At 38.4% G+C, this 15,147-nt stretch overlaps 1 protein-coding gene across 1 annotated transcript in view; it reads left to right on the top strand.

Moving 5' to 3' along the window:
* nudcd1 (NudC domain containing 1) overlaps nt 1–14,406 on the top strand; it is a 28,630-nt gene extending 14,224 nt beyond the window's left edge. Inside the window, exons 6-10 of the mRNA XM_046834935.1 lie at nt 1,235–1,442; nt 2,427–2,571; nt 4,565–4,690; nt 10,374–10,533; nt 13,119–14,406. Of these exons, the coding sequence (XP_046690891.1) occupies nt 1,235–1,442; nt 2,427–2,571; nt 4,565–4,690; nt 10,374–10,533; nt 13,119–13,405 (926 nt within the window). The 3' untranslated portion in view covers nt 13,406–14,406. The remainder of the gene's footprint in view (nt 1–1,234; nt 1,443–2,426; nt 2,572–4,564; nt 4,691–10,373; nt 10,534–13,118) is intronic.
* Nucleotides 14,407–15,147: the final 741 nt, after the last annotated feature.

Here is a 15,147-nt window from a genome sequence, read left to right as displayed (position 1 = left end):
TGATGTGCCGAGGCTAATGGACCATTCAAAATTCATGTCACGAGTTTGTTATTGGAAGCTTTGTGAAAAGATCTTGGGGTCTGAGAACACCACTGAGATGCATTAGGTGACTTGTGTCAGAGTAGTAACAAAAGACTTCTTATTTTCATATGCACACACACAGAGGAGAAGGGAAGCTCATTTACAGCACATGTAGAGAGAACAAGAGATTGGGAGTGAAGTACTGTGTTGCTCTGGACACACAGTTGCACACACACAGTCATACACACACATTACACCCACATGCCTAATGTACAGGTAGAGCATGAGCCCTTTTTTTTTTCTTTTTCAAAGCATTAGCCTCTTTCTTAGTCAGTGAATTCAAGCTGAGACAGAGATCAGGCCCTGGTTAACTAGCTCATCAACAAAAGAGCATAATGAGGCTCTCACTATTTCTGTGGAAAGCCACGTCCTCATGTTCCCTGCAGGAAAAAATTGTTCTAATTTCAGTATTATGGTTTTGTCTAAAATTGCGAGGCTGTACACACATGTAGGTGTGTGTGAGAGAGAGTCAACCTTCAATGGCTCTTTCTGTTAAATATATTTTCTCGCTTCCTTTTTCTGTAATCTCGTACCATTTTTTTGACGCAAATGAAAGAACCGAACTTTTCTGAAAGGAAATAATGACTAGCATGTACTGTAAAAAGAGGACTCGATATTATACTCTGTCCTTTTAAAATAATCCTCATAGACATATAGATTTCTGTACAATTTTGACGTACCGACCGATGCCGTTGTATTTTTGTGTCGTGGTACAAAATGACTGCGCATTGTTACGTGGCATTGAGTGTGGCGTTTGTGATTTGTAAATGAATGAAGCAGATGTGAGATCATGGATCTGCCAGGGCCACTTAGAAGCCATGAAAATAAAAAGGAAGTATGTGCTTGAGTGTGTAATGAGGAACATGCAAAGATGTGTCCATTGTTTTGTTTGTTTTTTTCTCCCCTATTTCTCGTGCTTTTTTTATTATAAAAGAATTCTTTTGAAAAATAAAGGAATATCAATAGAGCACAGCAATGGATAATATGCATCCTCCAGTTTGATAATGAAGTCTTTTGTTCGTTTGCTTCTTCTGATTTATTATCCTTATTCACCCCGTTGTTGTTCAGGAAGCTGAGTGGAATTTAATTAAAAGGACATTTTTTGTGGTGTTTGGTTTTCAGGCTTTTTTTTTTTCTTTTTGTTCGCTTGTAGAGCCCATCTACTTTTGGCAGCAGACGGAAGAAGACGTCACAGCGTGCATCCGTTTACCCGAGGGCACGACGAAAGACGATATCCGATTCAAGCTGTTGGTGGACAGTGTGTGTGTGGGTGTGGGAGACTACACACCTCTGTTACAGGGTCAGCTTTTTGCCCCGGTGGACCCCGAGGCCAGTGTCTGGATTATTAAAGATGACAAAAGGTGGGAGATTTTCAGGTGCTGATGACAAGTGTCTGAACCCATTTGGGCTAATTGTGTCACGTCTGCCACATTTAGGTTTTAAATTCAAATTTTGTTTTGCATACTTAAGCATACACAGTACGACATGCAGTGAAATGGTACATATTTTATTTTTCTGTAAGATTTTCTTGACCAAGTATAAAAAATAATTAAATAAATTTGTAAAAATTAAAGAATAAAATTGGAATGAAGGAATAAATAGAATTTGCAATGACAGAAAAGTATCACAGTGAAATAAAATAAAATTTACAATAGAATAGAATATGGCTTTAGTGAAATAAAATAGAATGTTCAATAACAAAATAAAATAATAATAATAATAATAATAATAAAATGTAATAATTTACGATAAAATAAAGTTTTTAGTGAAATAAAAAATTTACAGTGTAATAGATTATAGTTTGCAGTATTATGAAACAGAATATTGTTTCAGTGAAGTAAAATTTTGAAGTGTGTGTGTGTGTGTGTGTGTGTGTGTGTGTGTGTGTGTGTGTGTGTGTGTGTGTGTGTGTGTGTTCACACACAAAAAGCCCGATGAGGTTGTTAGTATTAGGTAAATAAAGCAGGTTAGGATGAATAGGTCCTTGGTGTTCTCCTGGTTGGGGGGTCTGAATTTACACTATCCTTTACTATATTTAAGAGAAATTTAAATGGGGCGAGCTTTAGATAAAAAAATGCTTCAGATAAAAAGATAAGCTATAAATGCTGTTTGATGTGTTGCATCAATCTTAGATTTTACTGAAAGTGTTACTGTGTTGGGAATCTTACTGACTTCTGCAAAGCTCTCATAAAAAAAACTCCTTTAAAAAAATAAAAGCTTCTCATCTTTTTGTTTGTGTTAGTAGAAATTATGCTGCATGTGCCCTTATGTGCCTGTTTTGGGGTGTGTGTGTGTGTGTGTGTGTGTGTGTGTGTGTGTGTGTGTGTGTGTGTGTGTGTGTCCAGTCTTGAGGTAAATCTGCAGAAGCGCAGTGAAGGGCCGCTCTGGTCCGAGCTGGTTCTGGGTGATAAGAGAGGACAGTACATTGTGGATGAAGAACTGGCTGCACAAGTCCATCAGAGACTTGCTTACCTCACTGCTGAGGAACTGGTCTGTCACACACACACACACACACACACAAACACAGTGTATTCAGACCCCTTCATTATGTTTTGTTTCAGCTGTTAAAACACTTTGAATATTTTTCACTCCATGCCACATAATCATAAAACAGAAACTTGATTTGTGATGATAAAAGTTTATTAGAACAGTGATTAATTTACTACAAAGTAAAGTATGTTACAAGTGTGACTTTTTCTTGAAATTTAGCTCAGGGGCATCATCACGTCTTAGGATCTTCTTTGAGATGTTTCTTCCCTTGAATTGGAGTTGATTAGTGTCAAATTCAGTGGATTGGACATAATCTGGAATGGGATACACCTGTTTGCATATGGTATAGCAGCTAAAACAAATATAGGAGGGAACAAACTAAGCCATTAAGTTAAGAATGTTAAATGAGCAGAGCTCAGAGTCTGGATTTTGTCGAGACACAGAGCTGGAGAGGGCACAAAACATTGCTGGTTCTTTGAAGGTTCCCAATAACACTTTAGCCACTATTGTTTTTTTGGAACAACCAGGAATCTTGCTAGAGCTGAGCAATCAACTCGAAGATATTATCTTCATCACTCTCGTTGAGGTCCAGAGATCATGAGTAGAGATGAGAGAAAATTGCAGGTCATCAGTCACTGCAAGACTCCACTGATCTGTTCTTCATGGAGCAGCAACTTGAAAGCCTCTTCTGACAAGTTGTAGATTGATGGGGGGGGGGAATTATAATTCAAAGCATTTTAGCAAGGCTGCAACATAACATTATGTGGAAAAAATAAAATGTGCTGTAATTTCATCTCAGGTTTCTCATGTAAAAAATGTGTCTTAATTGTCTTTTATTCGTTTTTACTTTCACTTGCTGCTTATTAATTGCATATACACTATATGGGCAAAGGTTTGTGGGCAACTAAACATAAGATAATGTGATTTTTGAACATATCATTCTATATTTATTAGCTGTTATAATAACTTCGACTCTCGCAGTTGTAACTCTCGAGGCAAAGTTACATTTTGGATACATTTTGGAGTGTGCTTGTGCAGATTTGTGCTTGTTCAGTCATAAAGACATCAGTGAAGTCATGTACTGATGTAGATTGAAGAGGAATGGGCTGCAGTCAGTGTTCCAATTCCTCCCAAAAGTGTTCAGTAGGGTTTAGATCAGTGCTCTATAGCAGGTAATTCAAGATCTTCTGTTCCATCCCATGTAAACCATGTCTTGAAGGCAAAGTCACAGAGGCACAATCATGCTGGAACAGGTTTGGATCTTCTAGTTTAAGTGAAAGGATAATGTAATGCTAACACATCCCATACAATTCAGTGCGTACAACTTTGTGGTTTAATAATGAAGCGCATATTGCAGGAAAAGACAGGTGTCCAACTACTTTTGTCCATATAGTGTGTGCCTCATTTTAATACTTTATACCGTAATTCCTGGACTATAAAGCGCACCCAAATATAAGCGGCACACACTGAATTTGACAAAGATTTTTATTTTGAACATAAATACGCCGCACCTGTCTATAAGCCGCAGGTGTCTACATTAAAACTAATGAACTTTACACAGGCTTTAACGAAAGACAGTGTCTGTAACACGGCTTGTATCTAAACAGTAGCCTACCAAGAAAGTCATTGTTCACTGTCTTCCTCCTTCCTTTCACAACTATTTCTCTCGAGAGTTTATCTTTTGGCATCGTTGTGCGTTTAAAAACCACCATCGGTGAGCGCGATTTAATATAAAGAATTTCACTGGTTCACCTGAACCCGTTCGGCAATTTCATTGGTCTTATGTTATGGGGCTCAGTTTTTTTGGGCTTGAAGCTTGTGAAACCGGAAAAACCCAGGAAAAATCCATAAATTAACCGCTTCATTGTTTAAGCCGCGGGATTCAAAGCATGGAAAAAAAAAAGTAGCGGCTTATAGTCCGGAAAATACGTTAGATACAGTATATATGCCATTCTTCTTCTCTCTTACAGTATATTCCATTGTTTTTACTTAGAACGCGAACCCGGAGAAAGAAAAGCCTCCGTGTAACGCGCAGGAACTGGAAGACTGCGATGGCTTTCCTGACGACAGTTCGACATTAATGAGGTTCGATGGTGTCAGTTTGAAGCCCACACATGTGGTAAGTCAGGACATGGATTTAACATGGAATTGATCAATATACTGATGTTTAAGCACTTTGTATGTAGGATTTGTAGGTTTAACAAGAAGATCTGATAAAAAAAAAAATTATTTGTGCTTTTAGCAGAACAAGAGCAATCTCTTGCGTCACGGGTTAGGTAAGTGTTCTCTGTTGTCCTGGATGTGATATATTATATATTATATATATAAATGGCTAAAAGAATACAGTCTCAAGAGGTGCCTTCGTAATTGCAAATCTCAAATAATAGTAGGGCCAGTAGTCTCAAGGTTACACTTGATTAGTTGTACTGATGTTTTTTTCCTGTGTGCAACAAACAAAGGCAAAATTCAGTTATTAAATTGGACACTACATTATAGTGCATCACTGAGAAGAAGCTGGGTCAGTAGTAATATTCAGCACCACTTCATGTAGGAAAACAAACGCTTGCCATTGAGTCTTTGAATCTGATTAAATGTTGATTGATTAGTTGATCTAATTGTTGGATGATTAAGTAGTGACTAGTGCCAGAAAGAGTTCATATCATAGTTTATAGTAAAGTACTCATTCTGATGCATTACTTGAATTTGATGACACACTAAATGGACTTTCAGACTACTTTTCAATGACTTCCATTCATACATGTCACTGGTTCCCTCAGCTGCATGGTTGAACATGTTTAACAGGGCAGACTTCAGACTTTAACAGCAGTGTAGCAGAACTAATCCACCATCAACATCAACCCTACACTATGGATAAAAGTTTGTGAACACCTGACCACAAGATTGTACATGCGTTTTGGTGGATGATACTCCATACTTACATTCTTACTGCTTGTTATAAATCCTGCAGAGCAACACTAAATAGACAATAGTATAGACAAACATTTGTGGACACATGACCATATCATGTGTATGTACTTTTTTAACATCCCATTCTACATTTAGTCCCTATTTGCATTTATAATAGGTTTCACTCTTCTGGAAAATGTCCCACTTGGAGTGTGTTTGTGGAGATTTGTTCTCATTCACCCACAAGGGTGTTAGTAAAGTCATGTACTGTGTAAGGAAGGTGTGGTGTGGAGACCTGGGGTGCAGTCAGTGTTCCAATTCATCCCAAAGGTGTTCAGTAAGGTTGAGGTCAGAGGTCTATAGCAGGCCACTCAAGATCTTCCACTCAAACCCGTGTACACTATCTCCATGGAGATGGCTTTGTGCACAGGGGCATTGTCATGCAGGAACAAGTTTGGGTCTTTTGGTTCAAATGAAGGGATGATTGAATGCTACGACATACAAAGACATTTTATACAATTGTGCGCCTCATCCACACAAACATTAATTCACTTATTCATGCCTACAACGAATTTAGCATCAAAGGTGTAGAAAACTAGTAGAACACAAAAGAAATAAATGCAGAAATGGAGGGAACATGTAAAAGGTAAGTGGCAATATGCCATTGTATTTAATATTTTTCAGAATATTTTAGGGAAACTGCATATATTTGTGGAGGGGGTTTTCTGCCCATTAAATGAACACGTTTGGACAAACAGACAAATAGTTGCTTTATTCAAATTCAGAGGGAAATTCATGGATACATTTTCAGTATTTGAATTGTATGTTCACAAGTTCTAAGGAAATGTTAGTTATAATGATTCTGTGACTAAAAGTGATAATTGAATGTCAGGGTTTCATTGTTCTTCCAAATCGTTCCACGGCTATCACGTCACTTGGACGTCATAGCAATTTTATGCTTCAGTGCCCTTTTCATCTATACATAGTTGTCGTAAACAAAATATTGCATTGACTTTTACAGAGATGTGCTCTGAGTTTTTAATGGCTTTGACTCATCTACGCAAAAAGATCATCTACAGTTTAAGATATGTACTGTAATATATACATGCTCTGAATAACTAAGACCCTTGTAAATGTTAATATTAATGTGTGTGCAGTCAGAGAAATTCCCCAAGCCATTAACAGGCATGCTGCTTTTTAAAAATGCATGAATGAAGTCACGTGGAAAACTGAAATGTGCAATCAAAGCTTTCACGCTGGGTTAATTGTGTTGTGTGTGAATCATTGAGAAAAAACACCCTGGTTTGCATGTTCATTACCTCACCTTGCATAGAACCATGGTCCTGTGAGGTATGACATTTTCAAGTCAAGAGTCAAGAAGCTTTTATTGTTATTTTAACCATATATAGCTGACGCTGGACACAGAGAGATGAGATAACGTTTCTCCAGAACCCTGGTGCTACATAAAACAACATGCATCATAGAGCTACATAACCGAAGACAGAGCTAAGGACTAATATAAGTTTTGCTAGCCATCGAAAGTGCATCGTGTGCAACCTATTTCAAACAGTGCAAACAGACAATACAAGACAAGTGTAAGACAGATATACAAAATAGCGCCGACCAGTATACCCACTGTATAATGTGTTATACAGTACAATGTGCAAAAACATAAACATGAAAGATTTTGTGAAAAACATGTTTTGCATGTCTCCACATATGGTGGAATAACAGTAAAGCTCAATTGAACACATACCTCTGTGTGTTAGCGAAGAAAGAAAAGAAAGGTGCTTGTCGCATGTATTTTACAGCACAGTGAAATCCCTTATTAATCCCTTATTTTTCCCTTATCCCAGCGATGTTAGAAAGCTGGGTTGTTAGCCATGAAACGGCACCCTCGAAGAACAAAGCTTTAAGGGCCTTACTCAAGGGCCCCAAAAGTGGCAGCTTGGTGATACTGGGGCTTGAACCTCCCATCTTCTGATCAGTAACCCAGAGCCTTAATCACTGAGCCACCACCTCCCCCAATTAAGGAGCTTTGAGTGTTATTATGATTACACTTTAGTGAGTCAGGGTAAGAAAGTTTTAGGAAACATTAAGAATTCAGGGTTTGTTTTTTGTTTTTTTAAGGTTATGATAAAATACATCTAAAAAGGTTATTGTGACGAATGAAATTCTAGCACTTTCAAGCTGCAACTTTCTCAATTCTCAAATCTGATTGGACAAAAAAAATCATTGCTTGCCATAACAGCCGCTCTGACAGTATTTTCGAGGCGAATCGCAGGTTTCCGCTATGCAAGTTTTAATGTTACTGTTTCTGTAGTAGCAACCATAGTTACAGCCTGTCTACAAACTCAATGATAAAAATAGGTTTTTATGTAAGGAGAGTTCATTATACTTTTGATTCAGGAGACTGTAGTGTCTCTGTGTAACAGTCAGATCTAATCTGAACTGGAATTTTTTTGGCAAGTCTTCCAGGGTGGTGGACTGGATCTTTTCTGAGTAATATGCAAAACCTCAAATAGGATTGAGAATGTAGTCATAGTCATTTTGCTGTGGTATAGAAGGAATTAAATACCTTGAGTTGTGGAAAGTGGGGAAATCAACACGCATTACACCGTAGCATTGTTTATAAATTAAATTAAACATAGATCAGTAGTAACTATTAATTAGATGCATTTGAGGTCATTTTGTGCAACAATGTACATCAAAGTCTTTTTTCCACCTGTATTTTCCTAATGCGCATTTTGTAATGCACCTTCGCTTTCCTTTGCACCGTAACATCTCTCCGGCCTACTAAATTCACGCTTTGATGCATGATTGAGACATGCTGACCTTTTCATGAGTGCCCTTGCTCACATATTAAGCTTTAACGCCATCTTTAGTGGCAACAGGAAATCCGCCCTTGGGACTTTTCCCTGAGCTTGCGATTGCGTTTTTTGTGTCTCTCATCTGAGTGCAGGAACAGAACCGAAAGGTTTCTGCATTCTTTATTTGAACTTGTCTCGAGAAAGTCACCTTTATGACTCACACCTGGCCTCTTGAGTGGAGCTGAGACAGCTCCTAGTTGGGTAAAAGGCTTGACATTTAGCGTCAATTTTTTCCTGAAATCAGGTATTAAAAAGTTCCCTGCCTGCTTTTTCATAATGGTAATGGATGTTTCATTAAATGCTGCTTGTGTGTGTGTGTGTGTGTGTGTGTGTGTGTGTGTGTGTGTGTGTGTGTGTGTGTGTGTGTGTGTTAATCAAGAACCGTCCTATTTGTTTTAATGAGCATCTAGTGGAGTGGTTGGCTAATTATCTATGGCAGAACAATCTCTGGTTATGAAGGAAATTGGTGGCAGGAGGATTATAACGGTGCTGCTTCATAACTCCTTTTAATAAGGAGAAGTTGAAAGGTGTTATAATGAACCTTTGGAAATAATGATCTAAGCTCCTTATTTGTGTAGAGATGGGTTTTTGTTGGTGTTAAATGTTTTGTATTTTTTTTTTAAAGAAGTCAGAGCTGACACGATGGATACTGGCTTTTAGAAGAGCCATTTGCATCCACTCCCACATCTAAAGCTGCCCTTCTGTTCTTGCTTTAAATGCAATGTATTTTTTCACGATGCAAAATAGAACCTCTGCCACAACTACATTTCATTTCATCAGTGATTTATGTACGTTTTGTTTTGTTTTTACTAAATTGGCCATCATTTAGAACTACATTGCTCTATGTGAGGACAACGATGATCGTAATGAAGTTTAAAACAGTGTAGCAGTGACAAAATACATGAAGCACTTTGGGTTCATCGGAGTCAGAAAGAACCCCGAGCAAACTCTGCCCAGATATTTAATGTTGTTCTTCTCTTCGAAGTGTAGACAGGAATTAGCTTCTAAATGTAAATTAAGTGTCGGAAATGAGTAAAGAAACACAAGCCTGGGTGATCGAGCTGGGGGTCACTGTTCCTTACACCTCTGCTGGTGCTGGTGCTGGCGCTCCAGCAGGTCAGGATAGGGTATTGTTTAAATGATAATCATGGTCTCACACCTTTTGGTTAAAGATAGTCCTTGATGGCTTGCTACCTCTCCCAGACTGATTAAATTAAGACTACGATTAATATTGATACAACTAGGTCCCTGGTGGTCTAGTGATTAGGATTCGGCGCTCTCACAGCTGCGGCCCGGGTTCGATCCCACTCTTAGTGCTGGTCTCAAGATAAATTGGGGAGGGTTGCGTTAGGAAGGGCATCCAGCGTAAAAACGTGCCAAATCAAACATGCGGAGTATCCGCTGTGGCGACCCCTAACGGGAGAAGCCAAAAGAAAGAAATAAAGATTGATACAACTGAAATTCTTCATCAAACTACATAACTACTTTTTATCAAATTTAAGCTGTTTTGTGAATGAGCTGAATTTGATATAGCGTGGAGTGGAATCTGGGTTAAGGCAGACTGTAATTCTTACAACTGTTTCCCAATATTGCTGGGATATGCAGACGGATCTTCACTGTATGCTATGTGACATGTTAAAAAGGAAAAAAAAAAACCTTTACATCTTAACATTTGTATACACATGCAGTGGACGCTTACAGAAATCCAACATCTAACTGCTGAGCTACAACAGGAAACAGCAAACGGGCCAAAATGTGGACGGTTCAAAAATCATAATCTTATTGTCTGGTCACAAATGACGTTGTGGACACAAATGTTTTTCACCAAACTGTCCATCACTTGTATGTACATCCATCCTATCATTTTATAGGTTTTTAGTACAGTATAAAGTTTTCAACAGAGAAATGTAGTTTACTATAAACATGACTGATATATAAATCTAAATCTAAGAAACCTTATGATCTGGATGATTTTTACATTAAATGTACATTTTAAAATGACTCTAAAATCCTTTGTCTCATTAGGTGAACCTTGGTAGTCACCAGTACCTTTTCACAGTAGACATAAATCCATCAGAAATGCAGGCTTTCTGTCTGCGCCACGATGTCGACGCCTTGCTGTGGCAGCCACGTCCCGAGCAGCCTGATGCTTTGTGGGAACATACTGCCACCTTCAATGCACTGGGTGAGTCCCATCGTGAACATTCTTTCTTCTCCCTCTCTATTTTCTGCTTTACTGGTCTTAATGTTTCAAATGGTGAGTACGCCACTGGGTTAGTAACATTTTAAATACAGAACAGAACAGCATTTGTATCTGCCCATGACCCTCTATTCTAGCCTTTTTTCTACATAAGTCTAGTAAGGTCAAGCTGTTTTATTAACATTTCAACCAAATGTAGTACACAGTAAAATAAAACAATGTTTCCTCTAGGATCAATAAAACAACACTGATTTACACTAGACAACCAGGAATAGGACGAACCAGACCAACTCAGTATATACACCATTTAATTCATATTATTTAATATATATTAGGCAGCAAGTAAACATTTTGTCCTCAAAGTTGATGTGTTAAAAGCAGGAAAAATGGGCAAGTGTAAGGATTAGAGTGAGTTTGGCAAGGACCACATTGTGATGGCTAGACGACTCGGTCAGAGCATTTCCAAAACTGCAGCTCTCGTGCGATGTTCCCGGACTGCAGTGGTCAGCATCTTTCAAAAGTGGTCCAAGAAAAGAACAGTGGTGAACCGGCGACAGGGTCACGGGCGGCAAAAGCTCATTGTTGCACGTGGGGAGCGAAGGCTGGGATCCAACAAACGAGCTGGTAATGCTTGACGTGTCAGGACTGTTTTGGGAGCAAAAGGGGGACCAACACAATATTAGGCATGTGGCCATAATGTTATGCCTGATTAGTGTGTATATATAGAACCACATACAGCTGGAAAAGTCAGGTGTCAAAATAATTATGTTTGTACAGTGTGTGTGTTAAGTTGTCCTCATTGCAGGATTTGCAGTGCTTGTGGGTTGTGGAACAGTAAAAGCTGCCACTTTTCTACATCCAGCATGGAGCCGTCTGTGAGACGTTGCATGCCAACCTCATTAATAGATCCTATTTTTATCTCATTCTGAGTAGTCTACATCTCATAAACTCATTAAAGACATCAGCAAATCTCTTCTGCTACATTTACAGCCTATATAGTCTGTCAAAAACATTGACCAAACACATATATGTAAATATACAGATGTTGCACTTTATTTCAATGGAAAAAACTTTATTTATTATGAATAACAGCTTTACACACTCTTTGCATACGGACATTTTATTTCTCTGGACATTCAGCAGAAATACTTTGCCATGCCTCTAGTAAAACTTGCAGAAGGTGTTCTTGACTAGTTGGATATTTCTTCCTGACCTTGTGGTCCACTTTATCCCAGAGCAGTTCAATAAGATTTATGTGTGATGACTGGCAGGCCATTCCATGATGGATAACATTCCAGCCCACTGTTTGCTCTCTAAATAGTGCTTACGTATGCTTGGAAGGATGCTGCGGGTCACTGTCTTACTGTATGGTGAAGTTGGAAGCAGTGAATCGCAGTCCAGACGGAATCGCATGGTTTTGAAGTATGGAATAGTTGTCATATTGTTTCAGTAGTTATTTCACACTGAAACGTTCCCTGCTCCAAAACAACCGTAATCATTAAGCTTCCACCTCCATGCATGACTGTGGGTGTGAGGCAGTCTGATAACATCTTTTCTCCTGTTTTCTATCTTACATAAGTTTTTCTGTTACAGCAAAAAACTCTTAAAATTAGACACATTTGTCCACGGAACTTTTTTCCAGACCTTCAAGAGGATGAAAAAAAGACTCAGTGTTTCCAAACTTTTGAAAGGCATTGGAAACATTTTATATTGGAAATTAAACCTGCCCAAATATGCTATAGATGTTTTAAAATCCTTGTGTGAATTGAAGTTTCTAATCTTCTGCAATAACTTGCTTTGGTGTAGTGAAACAGCAGGAAGAATTGTTGCGTCATCACTCCAGGGTTCTCGAGATCTGCTTCCTGTCCTGTGAGGTTTCTGTGCCTGTTTTCTTGTGCGCAATTGGGGGTTTCTCTCGGATCCAAAAAACCCTCCCAGTGAGAGTCTGGCATCCAATCTATTCCCTTTAGGCACTTGGTGTTCCTGAGACGAGAATGAAGCACTTGAAAAAATAAACTTGCTTTTCCGCTTTTGCACCTTAAAATGCCTCTTAACTTCTATATGTATTCTGTGAACTCTGTAGAAAGATTTTTCAGGACAGCTTCTGAAAACAAGAGCGTTTGAACAGGAGCATGGTTTAAAATATTGTCTCATGTTAATATGCTGTCTTGTGTGGGTTTTTTTTTTTATTTTTTTTATTGTTTGTGCTACAGTTTCTTTATTCTTCATATTCAACAACCGTAGGAGGTACAAACTTCTACTCTAAAAGTAAAGCGTGTGTATGGAGTGGCATGGCGATAAAATTACAGGCTATGGCAAGACCACTTTTGATGCCTCTTGTCTTTCTGCCTGTCATAAATAACAGCCTGGAGGATGGGAAAGAGAATTCTCTTATTATACCTAAGCATCATACAGTTATTATGTTAATGACAGTAATTATTTTAAGCATCGACTTGCAGAGAATGACCATGGTTACGCTCTGCAAATCGAGCTCCAATTGTAGGCATAATTTCCTGATGTGTATTTTTAGCTGCCTTTGTCTATAACGCCTTTGTTCTGCTGGCTCTCAGGTTACGTGCAGGCTTCAAAGAGGGACAAAAAGTTCGCGACATGCGCCCCCAATTTCTCATACGCGGCCCTGGCTGAGTGCGTGCGGAGAGTTTTCATCTACCGGCAGCCATCAGCCGTGGACACGGTGCTCTTCAATCGCAAGCAAGGCCGCCAAATTGGCCAGATTGCCAAGCAGCAGGTAGCAAGTCTGGAGTCTAACGATCCTGTACTGGGCTTTAGAGCATCTAATGAAAGACTGTTCATTTTAACATCCAAGAATATGTTTATCCTGAAGGTGAATAATTAAAGAGACAAGGTGTGTGGGGTGTTTGAAGCGAATCAGATATATTGGTTTTCCACTTGGGTTCAATAAGCAAATGGTGTCCAAATGTTGCTTTTGCACTTGAGCTACTTAATAGTACATTTCATAGCCACTTATTAACATCATGCAAATGTTTATGTTCACTCCTGGGTAAAAAAAAAAAAAAAAGAAGTGCCCCAAATAACAAAATTCTACACTTTGAATAGACTTGAGAACATTTCTCATTGGCCAGAAAAGGAACAAGAATGAAACAAATGCACTTCTGAGTCTCCCCTGTGCCTCCATTTGTTCATTCACTTTAGCTGCAGAGAAGTGGTTTAGGGAAAACCTAGAAACAGGGAAAAATTCATTTCTATGGTTTCAACACCTCTGGTGTCACAAAATTCTTCAACTCGTCATCAGCTGATTGAAGCTCATCCAGAACGATTCTTCTTTTTGTAAAAGGTTTTACATGTTTACACACATCAAATGAAACATCTATCAATACTAATCTACATCATCTATTTGATTAGAAGCTTCATATGTTGCTATTTTGGGATTGTCCTGTTTTGTCTTGGTTGCCCAGGAGTGTACATTTAATTATTTATATATATATATATATATATATATATATATATATATATATATATATATATAAAGCTGTTAATTCTAAGGTGGTTCCTTTTGACAGTTATTCATTGTTTTTCCTCTCTACATGGCCTTGGATATTAATTTCCTATAATAGAATGTCTGCCTTATTCAACAAACTGATGCGCTTTTATTCATTTATACACACACACTAGCAGAACTGATGGGCTGTGTTCCAGATGTGGTGAAGGTATTTCAATGGATCAAGAAATATTGTAAAATGAATGATTAGTGTATGAAAAAAACTGCCTGTTGATGAGAGACTCCAGAACTCCTTTTGCGCAGAACCATATGGTAGTGTGGCTTGTAGCACAAATAAAAACAGTTGTGTAATACAGTGCCTGTAAGAAATTTGGAAACACCTAGTCTTTTTTGTGCTTCTTTGTTTCTATGCAACAAACAAATATACAGATGTTACACTTTATTTTCAATGAAAAATCCTCCCTTAGAATGAATGACAGCTTTACACACTCGGCTTCCAGACCGTTTGTTTCTCCAAACATTTGGCTGAAACACTCTACCGTGATTCTGGGAAAAATTTGCCAAAGGTGTTCTTCACTTGTTGGATATTTCTTTCAGACCTTTCAGTTCATCCCAATGCAGTGCAGTGACTGGAGAGGCCATTCCATGATAGATAACACTCCAGCCCACTGTTCGCTCTCTAAATAACTCCTACATACTGTAACTTGGAAGTGCAATAAGATTTGGGTCATTGTCTTGTTGGTCCCAGTTAGCTGCAGTCCAGACAGAACTGCATAGTGTTGAGGCATGGAATGGTAGCCATGTTGGTTTAATATTCTTTTCACCTTCTCTGTTCAGAACAAGCTCAAATTATTCAGCGTTGACTGCAAGTATGATGCAGCCTGTTAACATCATCTCTGCCATTCCCTGCTTACATAATTTCTTTTGTTAGAGCCAATTTGGTCTCATCTGTCCACAAAACTTTCTTCCTGACTTTCACTGTACAATTTTTGTTTTATAGAAACAAAAGGAACATGCATGTGTCTCAAAAACTATAAAAGACACTTATTCCCTATACATTTAAAGATGACTAGACAGAGAAGTATGTTCTACCATAAAGTGGACTGAGACATTGAAAT

The sequence above is a fragment of the Silurus meridionalis genome, chromosome 22, assembly GCF_014805685.1.
Source record: "Silurus meridionalis isolate SWU-2019-XX chromosome 22, ASM1480568v1, whole genome shotgun sequence".
Taxonomy (NCBI): domain Eukaryota; kingdom Metazoa; phylum Chordata; class Actinopteri; order Siluriformes; family Siluridae; genus Silurus; species Silurus meridionalis.
This window is presented reverse-complemented; position numbering and strand designations above follow the sequence as displayed.